Here is a 15,417-nt window from a genome sequence, read left to right on the forward strand (position 1 = left end):
ACGAACACGTGCGATGAGGTCTGTTCGTTTTCCGCTTAATTTCAAACCTCTACACTTTAACCAACGCTTCAATTGTGTGTTTGTATAGTTCTCTTGGTCTTGCTCGAACTTTGAGCCAGAAACACCGTCGATTTGATTTAGAATACGAGCTTTAGAGGCGTTTGAACTAGAGATGGGCTCATCATCGCCCATATTCATTTACTCGAGAAGCCTGTTTTGTTTGTCCTAATCGCTCTAGGGGGTCAAAATTTCGTGACGTCACAAACGCGCAGCACCAACGCCATATTTTGATTCGGTGAATGCACCAAGTTTTTAGGGGGGTCAGATTGCGCCGTAACTTACAGTTCAAGGTTAAGGGAGATATTTAATTCATCTCTGGGTTCAATAGCGGGAGAAGGTTTCAGTGAAATGTGGCCCACTAAATTTATCATGGCACATGTACTGACTGAGAGACATGTTATTTATTATTACAAATAATGAAATATTTTGACTAAACCCAGCATAACTTTACGCTGCCTCTGCCTAAACTTCTAGAAATCTACTGAAGTGGCTATATATAAAGTTGGTACAACCACATTTTACCACAACTTAAAAATCTATTAAAAACCCATACTGACTTGACTGACATAAGAAACCTTAATACAGCTTGAGACAATGGAAGAACAAGCTGGGAAGTTGCTTGATATTAAGTTGGAAAAAAGTTGGAACTATTAGGAATCTACTGTTTATTTATAGAATAGTATGTACTTTGTCAGGTATGTACTTTGAAATAGAATAGTATGTATAGAATAGTATGTACTTTGTCAACCCAAAATAACATGTTGCAATGTAAGTTATACATGTACTGAGCATGTTTAAATTTGAAAATATTTTTTTTAATCGAACAGTTCTGTGGAATCAGTTGGCAAAAAGTAACAATTTTCCAATGCACAATATCAAATATTAATATTAAATTTGACAAACTTCTAGTTTCTCGATTAGAGAAGGGTTGCTATATCATTAATAAGCTACAAATCTTCATCTACAATCTGCAAAAAAAATTTCATTTACAATCTAAAAAACATCTTTGACTAGTGGAAATGATTTAAGTCAGACAAAATACAGTAAAACAAACTTCACATGAATGCATGGTAACACAAAAGTGAAAATATGACATTACCACCCTTTAGAGCTTTGTGAAACATGGTACAAAAAAACTGAGAGATGAAAATTGAACAGGGCAAACCCTAACCACAACCTAGCTAACAATAGAAAATCCATTAGTCAAAATCTCGCAGTAATGTTTTTAAAGTCCTTTGCCTACTTTTTTTAGTAGCAAAATTAATAATAAGGAAACAAATTAGTGAATTTATTGATGAAAAGATATTTGCAAAACCCTATCCAATGGCAACAGTACCAAATGCAAAACTTTAATTTTCCAGGGCAGTATGAGATAATTTCCAAGTTTAGACTCTTAGGGATGATTGCTTCAACCACAAAATTTTAGCCAGAGAACTCTTGGATCTCTGATACTTAAAAGCTGGTTTTCACCAATGTGGGAGTCAAAGGCTGAGTCAGAACCAGTAAAATCAGAAGCAAACGACAGATGCTTCACCACACTCAGTTACTTAATATGATCCTGTCAAAACTATGAATAAGCATGATTAGCTCTTATGCATGATCCATCAGAGGACAGCCACATGGATGACATTACCAACAAAACAACAACAATTATTATTTTCTTATTACTCAAGAATCTTACAGTATGTCTCCTGTTCCCTTCCCTGATAAGTGAAAAGACACTCTCAGTCTCTCAATATAAATAATACAACCTAATTACCTTTCAAAACAGGCTTCATTGGTGCACCCATACTTAAAAAAATTTCACATAGCTGTATTAATAACGCAAATGTTTTGCTGAGCCATCTGGCTGCTTTTATGGAAACTTTGAAATTTATTTTGAGTGATAGCTCCCTTTAGATTCTGGGAGTCTCATATTGCTTTCAAAAACCCTCTTTGAAATATAATTTTAAATTTTCAACTAGTAAATTTATGACAAAAATAAAGTGTCATGTACATCCATCCCTACAGATGCATCTTCACCTTTGTCATCTGGCACCTTTTGGAACAATGTGTATCTAAAGAGAAAAAAAGAGTGACCATAATCACCATGAAATTCAATACAATAACATAAGATTATTCTTCTCCACTTCTGTACTCATTATTATCACCAAGGATGTGTGTTTTTTCACCTGTGGGAAGATTTGAGACAAGTTGAGGACAGGGTTTGCAGCTGGTCTGACACTCAACCCCTTGAAGAGTTCTTGCCATCTTACATTGCTCAAGTTCCAAGATGCTTAATACTTCCCCACAGGCAAAAGAAACACTTATGAGATGAGTTGAGGAGAAGTTTGTGGGTGATCTGGCACTCTACCCCCCGCAGGCCTCCTGCTGGCTCATATTGCTCACAATCCTCAAGCTATCATACTTTATCGTAGGCAAAACAAACATATCTACTGAAGCACTAAAAGTGAGGGCCTGCTAGTCAGCCACAGACTACTGCTTGTGTTCCAAATAACCATTATGATACAGTAAACACAATTCACCTCCCCCTGATCTTACTCGCTTTTCTTAAAATCCTTCAAGGGATTTCACATGAAACTGGAATATCTTCCCTTTACAACAAAATGCAAATAACTTAATATTTTTGTATTTAAATGCACAAAACAGTTCTTGCCATTTGCTGCACTTGTATTTCACCTTAATAATTCACTTCTCTGGAGCAATCAAATAATTTCCATTCACTAGTTAAAAGTTTAATATCAGGTCAGACTGAAAGCTCCTTGTTACCTCACTTAACATTATCCAGTTCAAACTGTTATGACCCAATACACGTATTCTCATTTCCACAATCTTTCCAATCTCTTGGGGTACTGTGCCATCTGCGAGACCAGCAAGTGTGAAAGTGCCAACACTTTTGTAACTAGAAAATGGAAACTCGTACTTCAGGAAATTTTTTTTTGCCTCTGGTGAGCCTTCCCTGCCAGGTTCTAGGAATAAATGATTGCTTTTCAATTCTAGTGGTAAAACCACATACTTATAAATATACACCCAATAGCCACTGTAAGTTAGAATAACCCTTCTTGAGGACAATTAATTAAATAATGATTAATTGATATCTTTTTAATATCAATCATCATTAGCTAAAGCCTGTCCTCAAACCAAGTGGCCCATACAGCCAGAGTTTATCCTGGTTTCCATAGCATGAAGAGCAATCAGGAGTATCACTCACTAATCCCCACCCCACCCCCCTTAATGGGATGTGAGTCTCTTGCAAGTAACCCACCAGAATTTCATCAGGCTTCCCTGGCAATTTGGCAGGACCCATTTGTACTCCTGGGTGGAGAGAGAGAGAGAGAGGCACTGTGAGAGTAAAGTGATGACTTGGACTTGATCAAATGTTGCCTTGCCACGGGGCAATGATCTTTCAGTTTTCAGGGAGCCAAGGCATGGAACGAGCTTCCAATATCCATTAGAAATGCTACTTCGTTTTGTGATTTTAAAAAGAATTTAATGAAACTATTTAAGGAAATTTAAGACATATATATATATATATATATATATATATTCATAGGGTCGTAGTAGTAGCAAGTATGATAAAATAATATTGTAAGAAATAGACAACTTTTTTGAGAGACATGTTTCGGCATGCTTATCATCACGCAGCCATCTTCAATCCATGAGTAACAGAACGTGAGTAATTATATAACAGACAAGTAGATGAATAAAATATTTACAGTATGATGTAATACAAAAGCGGGTACTAATTACAACATAAGTGACACCAAACATCAAAGGTGTGAACTAAAATGCTAGAAAAGTGTTATAATGCTGTAATTGTTTGGTAAGTTCAGGTTTGATCTTATTTATATAAAAAGCTTCTTTGAGTTTTAAATCAATTGAGTTGTTAGCAGGATCCAGAATACTAAAGCAAGAAGGGAGTATTTGTTCTTACAAGAAGGAGATGTGTTGAAATGCTTAAAAATATGCGAGTTTTTATCGCTTTCCGTGTGCTCCTTTATCCTAGTAGAGAAGTGGCAACTAGTTTTGCCAATATAATGGGGATTACATCCTGCACAAGAAAATTGTTAAACTACCATTAATTTAAAACATGTTCAGTGTTAAAGATCGTACTCCTGATGCTCTAAAATCCATGGTAGTTTATCAGTTTTCTTGTGCGGGATGTAATTCCCGTTATATTGGCAAAACTAGTCGCCACTTCTCGTTTCTACCACCTTTGACATATGATTGGTCTTTTTCTGGTATTTGTTGACAGGAAATTCTTTATTCAACACAGTTTTTCCATAGATTTCTGCATTATATAACAAGAACACGAGCAGAACATTTGAAGCTTAGTAACCAAGCATTAGATTGGACACGAAAATGAAAAACTGGGCACCGGCAACAATATTCATGACACCTTTTTTCAAATATTCCCACAGATAAGCCCCACCCCCAATTTTTAGCGACAATTTTTGGAAAAAAAGTGCGGCTTATATGCGGGCTTTTACAGTACACCAAAACAAGTGCTCATAGAGTAGATGACACACCTGGCATCTTCTTTGCCTGGGCCAGAGCTGTTACTGGAAGAACTTCCACAGAAGCATTTCTTATGATATCACCAGGATGCTCAAGATTTCCTGACTTGAAACGAAACCTGAGATATACAAATGAAACCATTAAAAAATTTTAAAACACTACTGCCATGGGCAGGAATAAAATTCTTTTGATATCATAAAATTCCACCACAAGATCATTTGATTAGAAAAAAGGTAAAACTTTAAAATATTGGGAAACCAATTGAAAGAACAAAGCTACTTTTGAACATGAAAAGTATATTTGTCAAAATTGAGAACAGTTACTGTACTTTTCTATTGTGATTTCTTGATCAAATTTAAATCTCATCACATCATCAGTGTGGGGCGGATAAGCCCAGAAGAATGTCTGCCCTTTGTATGCACGGTCTAAGGTGTATCCCTGGTACGGTTCCAATGATGAAATTGACACAGCCTTGGGGTTTAAGTGAGCTTGGAACAATGGTGCTTTCTTGAAGTCTTTATCCTAGAGATCAAACAACAATATAATGCAGACACAGTAAGTTACAAAAAATTAGATACAGTATGAGTCATTTTGTTCCTAAAAGCCTTCCTTTTAGGCACCATTAGTTGAAGCAAACTTGTTTTTCTTGATAAGATTTTCCTTAACTTGGAATCAAAAGCAATAGTTTGCAAGAGATACCCAAAACATAACTGAAATTGTCTTTTTAACTATACACCTTGACTTACAATTAAGTTTTGTTTCTTTCCTTTCAGTGATGATTCTTTGCCAACATGTTGAAAGAGAGAAGGTTTGAACCTGATACGTAAGTGTGACTTCTCTCTTGAACAGTGTTGCTGCAAAAAAAAGAAAATTTTAATATTATTTTGGTCAACATCATTACTCAATCTATTTATAGGGTATAAAATAAAATGAGATACCATGCCCACTTAGTTGGTCAAAAACTTTTTGTTCAAAATAGGATAACTATTGGAAAACATTGGCCCTTTAAAGAACAAGTAATTACATGAATAAATGTACTTTTGTTCTGAGCAGTTGATAGTTTACTCAGCTGATACCCAATTTCACCCTTATACCCCTAAGAGCGACTAACATCTAATTTCTCCTGACCCCCTCCCCCATGTTCCTCAACTCCCTGACCCCTGAGAGTGACTAACATTTAATTTCTCCTCACCTCCCCCCCCATGTTCCTCAACTCCCTGACCCCTAAGGGTGACTAACATCTAATTTCTCCTGACCCCTCCCCCCATGTTCCTCAACTCCCTGACCCCTAAGAGTGACTAACATCTAATTTCTCCTGACCCCCTCCCCCCATGTTCCTCAACTCCCTGACCCCTAAGAGTGACTAACATCTAATTTCTCCTGACCACCTCCCCTATGTTCCTCAACTCCTTGATCCCTAAGAGTGACTAACATCTAATTTCTCCTGACCCCTCCCCCCATGTTCCTCAACTCCCTGACCCCTAAGAGTGACTAACATCTAATTTCTCCAGACCCCCTCCCCCCATGTTCCTCAACTCCCTGACCCCTAAGAGTGACTAACATCTAATTTCTCCTTCCAACATCTCCCCTGAGTCACATATTAGGGAGAATTAAGAAAACGAACACCAACTTAAGGAACTCTTGATTGTTAAACAAATTCCCCTTGCCATGTATAGAGAGCAGTATGGAGAATATGCGCACTGATGTCAGGGGGTAAAGGGTGCCTGATAGCACTTGTCTCAGAAGTCTTGGATGCACAGCTTTTAACAGCTTCTACAGAAGCAACGCTTTGCAAACCAGCAGCCAACAACAAATTCTCAGAGATAAAAGTCTAAGAAATGAATAGTACAAAGTGCAGAAAATTACTATTTGAGATTTTGAAGAGTGAAGGGGGGGGGGGGGTAAAATAAGTTGTGCCATAAATTAAAACCCCTTTCAAAATCTTGGGAGTGAAAAGATTAAGGCTTAGCAAACCAAGAGGGTACTTAACAACTTACTTGATCTTTTTCTGGGTTGCAGACTTTGACCCACAAAATATGATCCATCAGCCAGTCAACAGGTTTATCTTTGTGAAACATCAGAAAGAACTCTACCACCATGCTCAAGTCACTTGTACGGAAAAGCTTTCCTGTGATTGTGTCAAAAAATGTAAACAAAATGAGTTTGTTGATCATTCTATAGCTATTACATTTAGAATAGCACAGAGCACTACATAACAAGAAAATGGTAACTTTATCATTGCAGTACTGACAGTGTGGAGTATCCTCCACAAGTTTGTGGAGGATACTTCAGCAAACCCACTGCTTTGCGAATTTTAACTAACAAACCATTGGGAAAAAGGTACAAATTAAATTACTACATACAGAAAACCTTTACCTATAAATCCAAGTGCTGAAAACTCCAAAATAAGCCACTGATTTGTTTCTTGTTGAAGTGCAAATGTTTTGATTGTTGAAGCAAAAGAGGGTGTGGCCACAATATCATCTTCCAGCTTAATACAAAAAAACAATTAAACTTCATCATTAAGATAATTTAATCAATAAAATATATATAAAATAGTAATCACTGCACCTGAACATAAAATCTTGCTTTTTTCTGGCAGTACATCATCAAGTAGCAAAAATCAAGATTCTGTTTTGTTCTCCACCTATATCAAAAATAGTATCCAAACAAGAAACGAACAGTGAAAACATGTATAATCAAAAACAGCAAGGAAAAAAGAATTCCACACCTACAGTATAACACAACAATCAGCTGTGGGAGATGCAGGGACATAACAACTACAACTGAAGTGCGCTGAACTTAAGATCATAAGGTCTGCTTTTGAGAATTGCCAAGGTCTTCATGTTGCGTTTTTGGGCTTGATACTTTCCTCTTACAGTGCCCCCTTAATTCCCTCCCCCCCCCCCCAACCCACTCAGAAATAAATTTAAGGAAACCTAGTAACCAGATGCTGGAATGGAGAGGGAGTGGGACTCATTATGGACTATCACCCTATCCAGGACAAATAGAAATACTCTGACTGCTGGTTGCTTGGTTTTAGCCCTTTACTCCCCCCCCCCAAAGTGGTTAAAATGTCCCTTCTCTCAATAATTTATTATCCATATGTTATCCCGTAAACAGAAAACAAGAATACTCAAACTTATCAGGAAGAGGTTGGACATTATCTTGATCTAACACCAAACTCTTGTAATGAACTTACTAGAAAATAATTTGGATATATCAACAAAGTTCAAATGGTAAATTGGCCACCGTAACGATTACAAAAGCTGACGTTTTGAGCGTTAGCTCTTTGTCGGAGCGAAGCCCTTTGTCATTCACTCCAACGAAGGGCTAACGCTCGAAACGTCAGCTTTTGTAATCATTACGGCGGCCAATTTACCATTTCAACTTTGTTGATATATTCAAATTATTTTTTTACCCCCACCGACGCAGCCCCAAACAGTTTCTTTAGAAGCTATCAGCCTTTACTAGAAAATACAAAGCAGCCAGAGAGGAGAATTAACAATCAGATCTTGGGAGTTGAAAGGTCAAAGAAAAATGATAGTAAAGGATGAGTTCTGACAGTAATGCCTATAGTTTGTGAGCCAAGCCATTTGGCACATTCCCCCTCTCACTTCAGTTGGTCCTTCCTCAACTCCTGCCCGTCTACCTTGTGTATTCTACAAACTTGCACTAGGAGTTTTTCAAGACATGTTCACTTACTTTACTCTTTCTCTTGAATCCCCAAATGTTAGAGGAACAGCATCCAGATCTGGGTAAAAACTTGCTGAAGGTGAGACAACTTCTATCAATCCTGAAGCAACATCTATAGGAAATCTGCAAAACAAGAGATGGGCGCGCACATCTCAGTTCCAACATTAGCTAACTGTCACAGTTTACATGCAGTTTTATACATGTGCGCATGCACATCGGCATCTGGTGTAGAATGGACTGGCTGGAATAAAGGAGTTGTTGTGTTTACTGCATTGAATCTTGCTGAATCTCATCCATCTGGACTCGATACTACAACATATTGTGTAAAGAATGGGATGTCATGAGGCATGAAGGGCTCCTTTGAGTTCATGTTTTAATTATACTGACATGAAGCGCAGGATTTGACCATTTCTTCTATAAGGTCGTAATAGTAGCAAGTATGATAAATATTGTAAGAAATAGACAACTTTTTTGAGAGACATGTTTCGGCATGCTTATCATCACGCAGCCATCTTCAATCAATGAGTAACACAACGTGAGTAATTATATAACAGACAAGTAGAGGAATAAAATATTTACAGTATGATGTAATACAAAAGAGGGTACTAATTACAATGTGACACCAAACACCAAAGGTGTGAACTAAAATGCTAGAAAAGTGTTATAATGCTGTAATTGTTTGGTAAGTTCAGGTTTTATCTTATTTATATAAAAAGCTTCTTTGAGTTTTAAATCAATTGAGTTGTTAGCAGAATCCAGATACTAAAGCAAGAAAGGGAGTATTTGTTCTTACAAGAAGGAGATGTGTTGAAATGCTTAAAAATATGTGAGTTTTTATCGCTTTCCGTGTGCTCCTTTATCCTAGTAGAGAAGTGGCAACTAGTTTCGCCAATATAACAGGAATTACATCCTGCACAAGAAAATTGATAAACTACCATGGATTTTAGAGTATCAGGAGTACGATCTTTAACACTGCATGAACATGTTTTTAATTTTAAAAGAAGTGAAAACTAGTTTAATATTTAGGTCCGATTCGTGTTCCATAGCATTTTTGTTTCATTATTATTTACTTTTTTCTTTCTTTTTTTTTTTTTTATGAGCTCAGAGCTCCTTTTAGAAGGGGGGATGTCATATTAGTTTACATGCAGTTTTATACCTGCACTCGTGCACATTGGTGTCTCATGTAGAACAGACTACTGGCTGGTATAAAGAAGTTGTTGTGTTTATACTGCATTGAATCTTGTTGAATCTCATCCATCTGGACTCAATACTATAACACTAACACAGTGATAAAAACAGACAGTCAAAAACCAAATATTACCTTTGCTTGACACCATTAGCTACATCTTTACTAAATCCTATATCAGTCTGCAAAAAAAAAAAGTTAGTTATCTGAATGCACTCTATAATAAACTTTCACTGGATCTGTATCCAACAAAATGATGTAATCAAAAGTAGTGTTTACCTGTAACAATTCAAATCAAATCTCTTTGGGCCTTCAGAGCTTAACAAATATTGATGAAGTTTGGATCATAAAAACAAAAATATCCAAAGACAAGTAAACATTACATTGTGAGTGCTCAAAAATTGCTAATATTCAACCTTGATATGCTTTTGTTTTTTATGATGAAAATAATTTTTTTTATTTCTAAACAATGATTGTCTAGTAGAGAGATACATGTATTTTCAGCTGACAACATAACATTTCTTTAATTATTTACCTCGCCAATAAAAATGACTATAACACAGTCATCTTTATCTTCTTGAGACATTGCATCCAGTAATGAAACAAGAGTATCCAATAGGTAGGATGTCCTCTCTCGTTTTATCGTAGGAATTCCAAAAACTAGAGACACTGAAAATAATGAAGTATACAAATTGTATATCAGACAAGTAATATGAAACAAAAAACTAATACATTGATGCTCAAATGTACATTGACAGCCCCTCGCAACTCAATCCTTAAAAGTCAGTTGAGGCTCAAGCCAACTTTCAAGACATTCAAGGTAATAGAAAGTCACCAAAAGCAGGTAGCACTACTTCATTAAATTATGTTCTACTTGCTCAAGTTTTACAATCATTTGTCACAGTTGCTTCCTTCAAGCTCTGTGGATGCCCACTTGAAATCCTAATGTGACCCTTTTTATACCCTCATGATCCAATGAGCTATTCTCCTTTGTAACTGTCTTAAATTTTCTGATAAATTAGTTAAGATAACTGGAGTTATAGACAAGATAACACCCTCTTCTACTATAAATGACAAGCATAACTACCCCCTTAATTGTTTGCTGGATAATGAGTTGATGTTTAAACAAGAAGTGAATTAACTAAATTCTACATCACTTCCTACAGCAGAAGGGCTAAATGAACACTTCTCGTTAAATCAACACTTGGTATTTTGTAAGCCCCACATATAGGATACATACAGAAAAGGGGATAAGTTTCTTATAAGAAACTGTACTGTCTGCACAGCATCCTGGGGACTTACTGTTACAAGATAGTTTTGTTTCATCAGTTGAGTTGATACTGTGAATTGGCCACCACAAACCCTTTGACCCATAACAGACGTGGCCCATGACAGGATGGAAAACGCGTGCACTGTAAGTACCTCTCGTTGTCCCATACAAAGCCTCAGAAAACTTTTCTAAGGCTTACCGTGGGACAACAGGAGGTACTTACAGTGCACGCACTTTCCATCCTGTCATGGTTTACACTATCAACTCAGTGGATAAAACCAAATTAACTCATACAGTACATCACCTAACACAGTATCTCCCCACCACATGGTGCTCTTGAAAACAAATTAAAATAAAACATACATACCTCCTTGACGGTCCTTTGATACATGCAAAGCAGGCTTTAAGCTGCCGGGAGAATCCATCAGATGAGGCATAAAATTATAAATACTTGGCAACTGGAGCACATTCTGACCATCAAAAAATATCCTCGATGAATTCCCAAAGCTACTAGGAGTGATAGAGTTGTTACGAGTTCTTTTATTTCTTGCAGCCTCCAATTTAGTAAGCTGTTCCTTTAGTGAAATAAGTTCTTGAGATCTGGCTGAATTCTGAAATTCTGCATCACGTAATCTTTCTCTTAGAGTATGTATTTTTTTTATCAATTCTTCATCTACTTCATTAGTCTCTACTCTTTGGGGTAAGCCTAGAATAAGGGAAAATATTAAAACAGGTTATGGAAATTGTAAAATTAATGATTGTATACTGAGCATACACCATGTCCTATGAAAAAGTATAGATCCACTTAATTACAGAGAAAGTAGAGCAAGTGAGACCACACTTATCATATTTAGCTTATTATGTGTTAATTCGTCATATGGCAACATGCAGCTGTATGGACACAATCCCAAAAAAATCCACTATGAAGGCTGACATTTGTAAGGCTGGACAGGTTGACCTGAGACCGTTTGGAAAAAGCCATCCAGCCCTACACTCACTCAACTTTGTTGCAAAAATGTAAAAGACAAAAAAAAAAAATGAAAAAAGTAGTGTTTATCCGTGAATTCTAAGTTTCTTCTTCTAACTTGAAACAACATGTGTCAGTCTAACTCATTCTCTTACCGTTGAAACAAAATTTTCAAAATGTTCAACACTTAGTGGTCATATGATACAATGCTTATTGTCTGAGCTGGGGGAAAAGTTTTGGCTCTTGGGGTACGTCATGACACACTGACCTCACTGCCCTTGGTCTGTATGTTATGACCTCTAGCCAAATATTTTCTTGAACTGCCCTACCATTCAGTCAATAAGTACATATTATTTTGAAGTGAACCAAAAATCAACTTGTCAGCCAAAATTGCTTGGAAATCGTTACTTAATATCAAATAAAGGGGGTTATTTCTAAAGAAATTGTGGCACTGCCTCAGCAGGGGGAGTATAACCAAATGAATTTGTTTTAATTTATTAAATGACATGATAATATAAATTGGCCTCTGAAAAGAAGTTTCTACAGCTGACACTCTGCTTATTAGCCCTACCTTAGCTTGAAATACTCTGATGAAGGGCTTTTGCTTGAAATGTCAACATTAGAAACTCTTTCTGAATATGGTGGCCAATTTACATATATTAATCAGCTCAGCTGATTAAACCAAATCAAATTATTTCACTTTGCACTAAGCTCACCTCCCATCAGTTGGGATTTTTAATCATGTTACATTTGATTTGCAAGATTTATTTAGAAGAGAACCAAATGTCAACTTCTCAGCCATGCTTGAAAATGGTTAATAAGCTTACAATTGTCTACAGTTAGCTGGGTTGTTAATCATGTTAAGTTTGATTTATGAGTATTTTTTTGAAGCTATTGCAGGAAAATGTTTTTAAAACTGGCAGGAATAACTGATGTAAATCCTAAATAAGAATAGAATCAAATGCTATAAAAGTGTACAAAGGGACATGTTTTAAAATGATGCAATAAATATTCAGAAACAAATTATCAAGAATTATGTTAGAGCACCATAATCTGTTATGTACCAAATTTTGTTATCATATAATCATAAGCTCTACAATTTGCAACCATAATATCAGCTCGTTTCATTTACAGTCTGACTCCTATATAGAATGCCACGTGTCCATACAAACAGGACAAAGAATTCTTAATCTCTGATTTCCATGGCTTGTCAAGCAAATGGTGTATTTCAGAATAAGGTAGACTGTTTTTTTCTCCACATTTTACCTTACATTTTATGCCAAAACTGTTTAATAAATAATTTTTAACTCCTACTCTTTTTAAATATTATCATTGTAGGCTTTACATAATTCTTACTTATCTAAAACACCACAAGTTTTACCAGTAGTTTCTGTGGAAGATATAAATCCTATAGAATGTTCTCAAATGTTAATACCCCCAGTCTTCCCTTAGGGGAAAATATTTCACATGCATGAATTTTCCCTCCATCATTTGTTCATAAAATGATAATTACTAACGACATTCTAAGAAAACATTAACCTGTTGCTAAGGCTATATCAAATAGCAAAAACATTTTATTTAAGTTTACCACATATCCATGAGGACAGGTGAATAAACATTTTTCTGCATAACTGTACAACCAACATTCAAAAAATTGAGTAATTCATTACATGTATCCAAGCAATGCTCTCAAAATAGAGGGTCATAAATCTCTTTCCTGATAAAAGTAATTCACTGACTGTAGATAGCATGGGAAGTCTGAAACACCATGTAAGCCTAGATTTATAATCAAAGAAAATTTATTCTTATCAGCAAATGCTATATAAAAGAGGCTTTTAATCACTTAAATTTAAACAGCTTTTATATAATTAATTCAAAAAGCTTTCATATAATTAATTCAAAAACAATAATTTCTTATTTTAAGAAGTATGTTTAAAACATGTTTTATGAGTCAAAAGTTATGAATGTAAGGGAAGCCATCTCAATTTTCCATAAATAATTTTCATCATTTTAAAATGTGTTTCTGTAAGTAGGTATATTACGTTTAAGGAAATATCTGTCCTTAGCAGGCGAGCTTCCTTGGCTAATTTCATGAATTGAATGAAACTGGAGCAAATCATATCGAAGGTGAGCCAATTAGTGGTTTCCCAGAAGGCTTAAATTTTGAAGATATTAATTCGAAATCTTCCCCCTCCAAAAACCACAGATAGATAGATAGATAGAAACTAAGTCTTTATTAACGTGTCAAAGAACTTTCTTGTTTGGGAGATACCCCATACTAATGTGGGGACACAAAGTGTTTACACTGTAGTTCCCAAAAGTAATTAACGATAGAACTTTCGTCTTGAAAAACGAAGTATTTCAAAGCTTTATTTTTAAACAAACGTGTATGAATATCACGATGTACAGAAATGAGAAGCTCTTTAAAGTTCAAATATCTCCATTCCAAAAAGGAAACATTGTCCATTGAGTTAGGTGATTGTGTAGATGGCATTGTGCTTTAAGTGCAAGTTGTAAATGAAAATATTGATTAACCGGGCGCTTTTTTAGACTACACGAGCTAGAGTTTGATGTTTGGTTTGAAATATTAATGCGTTGCGGTGGGGCGACAATCCAGATGTTCGCCCAGTTTTTCCAACAAGACCGTTTTGTTAAAGAAAAAAATCGAGTCGAACAACAATCGGAATAATAAGCTCTGAGAGGTCATGAAAAACAACTACCGGTGTAAAGAGTTCCCTTGGTACGCAGTCATTCGTCAAGAAATCGTACGAAAAATGAATAATATTTTGATAAAACGATAGGTACCTGTGTTCGGTGAGGAAGAGTTCTTCAATTAACAACAACATTGAGAATAAACCGTTTAGGCACGCAAATTTAGCATAGCTATGGCGTATGTTTAGGGAGAGACTTACTGAATGATATCAAGAAAGGCATAGCGGACACGCAAAATTCAAATTAAATTTGATCCTGAAATTCTGCACATTATATAGTGCAATAAACTCAGGTCGTATCGCTAGCTTGGGCACAGGCCGAGGACACGTCGAAAAAATAGGTATAAACTGTACGTTAGTAACAATACACGTACAGCCAGAAAATCGTTAATAACTCACGTTCTCTCTCCAGAAGAAAATGATACATCAGCGGACAAAAAACGATGATGACTAACACAAGGAGTCTGTTCCTTCTAACAGCGGTCCAAATCATGTCTTCTCCCCGGTCAAACGTAAACAAATACGTTTCGCACTGAGATGAACTGCTGCCATCGAAACAACATGGTTTTCTGTAAACCACAAGCGGCGCACAGAGTACTACAACCGTGAGAGGTCTAGGGTCTAGTTGTCACTGACCCATGTCGCGTGACTTCCTAAGTCACGGAAAATCCACAATAGAAATCTACAAGAAATAGATACGACGAATATTTCCGCTCAGAACGTCATTCGACCAAATTTGATACGTCCAATGAAATAATTTGTCTTTACCAGACATTTGATCAAAAGTGGCAGAAAAATTCAATTATTTCGCAGGTTAATAAAGGCTGATAGTTTCGAAAGAAACTGTTTGGAGCTGCGTCGGTGGGAGTAACGAAATAATTTGGATATATCAACAAAGTTGAAATGGTAAATTGGCCACCGTAATGATCATTACGGTGGCCAATTTACCATTTCAACTTTGTTGATATATCCAAATTATTTCGCAGGTTAGTTACGCGATGGCAGATCA

The 15,417-nt window shown here is 36.1% G+C and overlaps 1 protein-coding gene across 1 annotated transcript; it reads right to left on the reverse strand.

Moving 5' to 3' along the window:
* Positions 1–1,702: 1,702 nt before the first annotated feature.
* LOC111336424 (alpha-1,3-mannosyl-glycoprotein 4-beta-N-acetylglucosaminyltransferase A) lies at positions 1,703–15,015 on the reverse strand. The gene is made up of 13 exons (XM_088734324.1): positions 14,808–15,015; positions 11,098–11,436; positions 9,996–10,129; positions 9,596–9,642; positions 8,284–8,397; positions 7,150–7,225; positions 6,955–7,069; positions 6,576–6,706; positions 5,325–5,432; positions 4,907–5,100; positions 4,590–4,696; positions 2,830–3,029; positions 1,703–2,117 (listed from the first exon to the last, which is right to left on the reverse strand). Exons 1-13 carry the CDS (start codon positions 14,899–14,901, stop codon positions 2,088–2,090), a joined length of 1,689 nt encoding a protein of 562 aa, XP_088590450.1. The 5' UTR covers positions 14,902–15,015; the 3' UTR covers positions 1,703–2,087.
* Positions 15,016–15,417: the final 402 nt, after the last annotated feature.

This window comes from Stylophora pistillata, chromosome 9, assembly GCF_964205215.1.
Source record: "Stylophora pistillata chromosome 9, jaStyPist1.2, whole genome shotgun sequence".
Taxonomy (NCBI): Eukaryota; Metazoa; Cnidaria; class Anthozoa; order Scleractinia; family Pocilloporidae; genus Stylophora; species Stylophora pistillata.

Coding starts and splice junctions, on each gene's coding strand:
- LOC111336424 (XM_088734324.1), bottom strand. CDS start 14,901: ATGATTTGGACCGCTGTTAGAAGGAACAGACTCCTTGTGTTAGTCATC. Junction 5,433..6,575: donor GCAACCCAGAAAAAGATCAA/GTAAGTTGTTAA, acceptor TTTTTTTTGCAG/CAACACTGTTCAAGAGAGAA. Junction 2,118..2,829: donor ACTGGATAATGTTAAGTGAG/GTAACAAGGAGC, acceptor TTTTCTCTTTAG/ATACACATTGTTCCAAAAGG.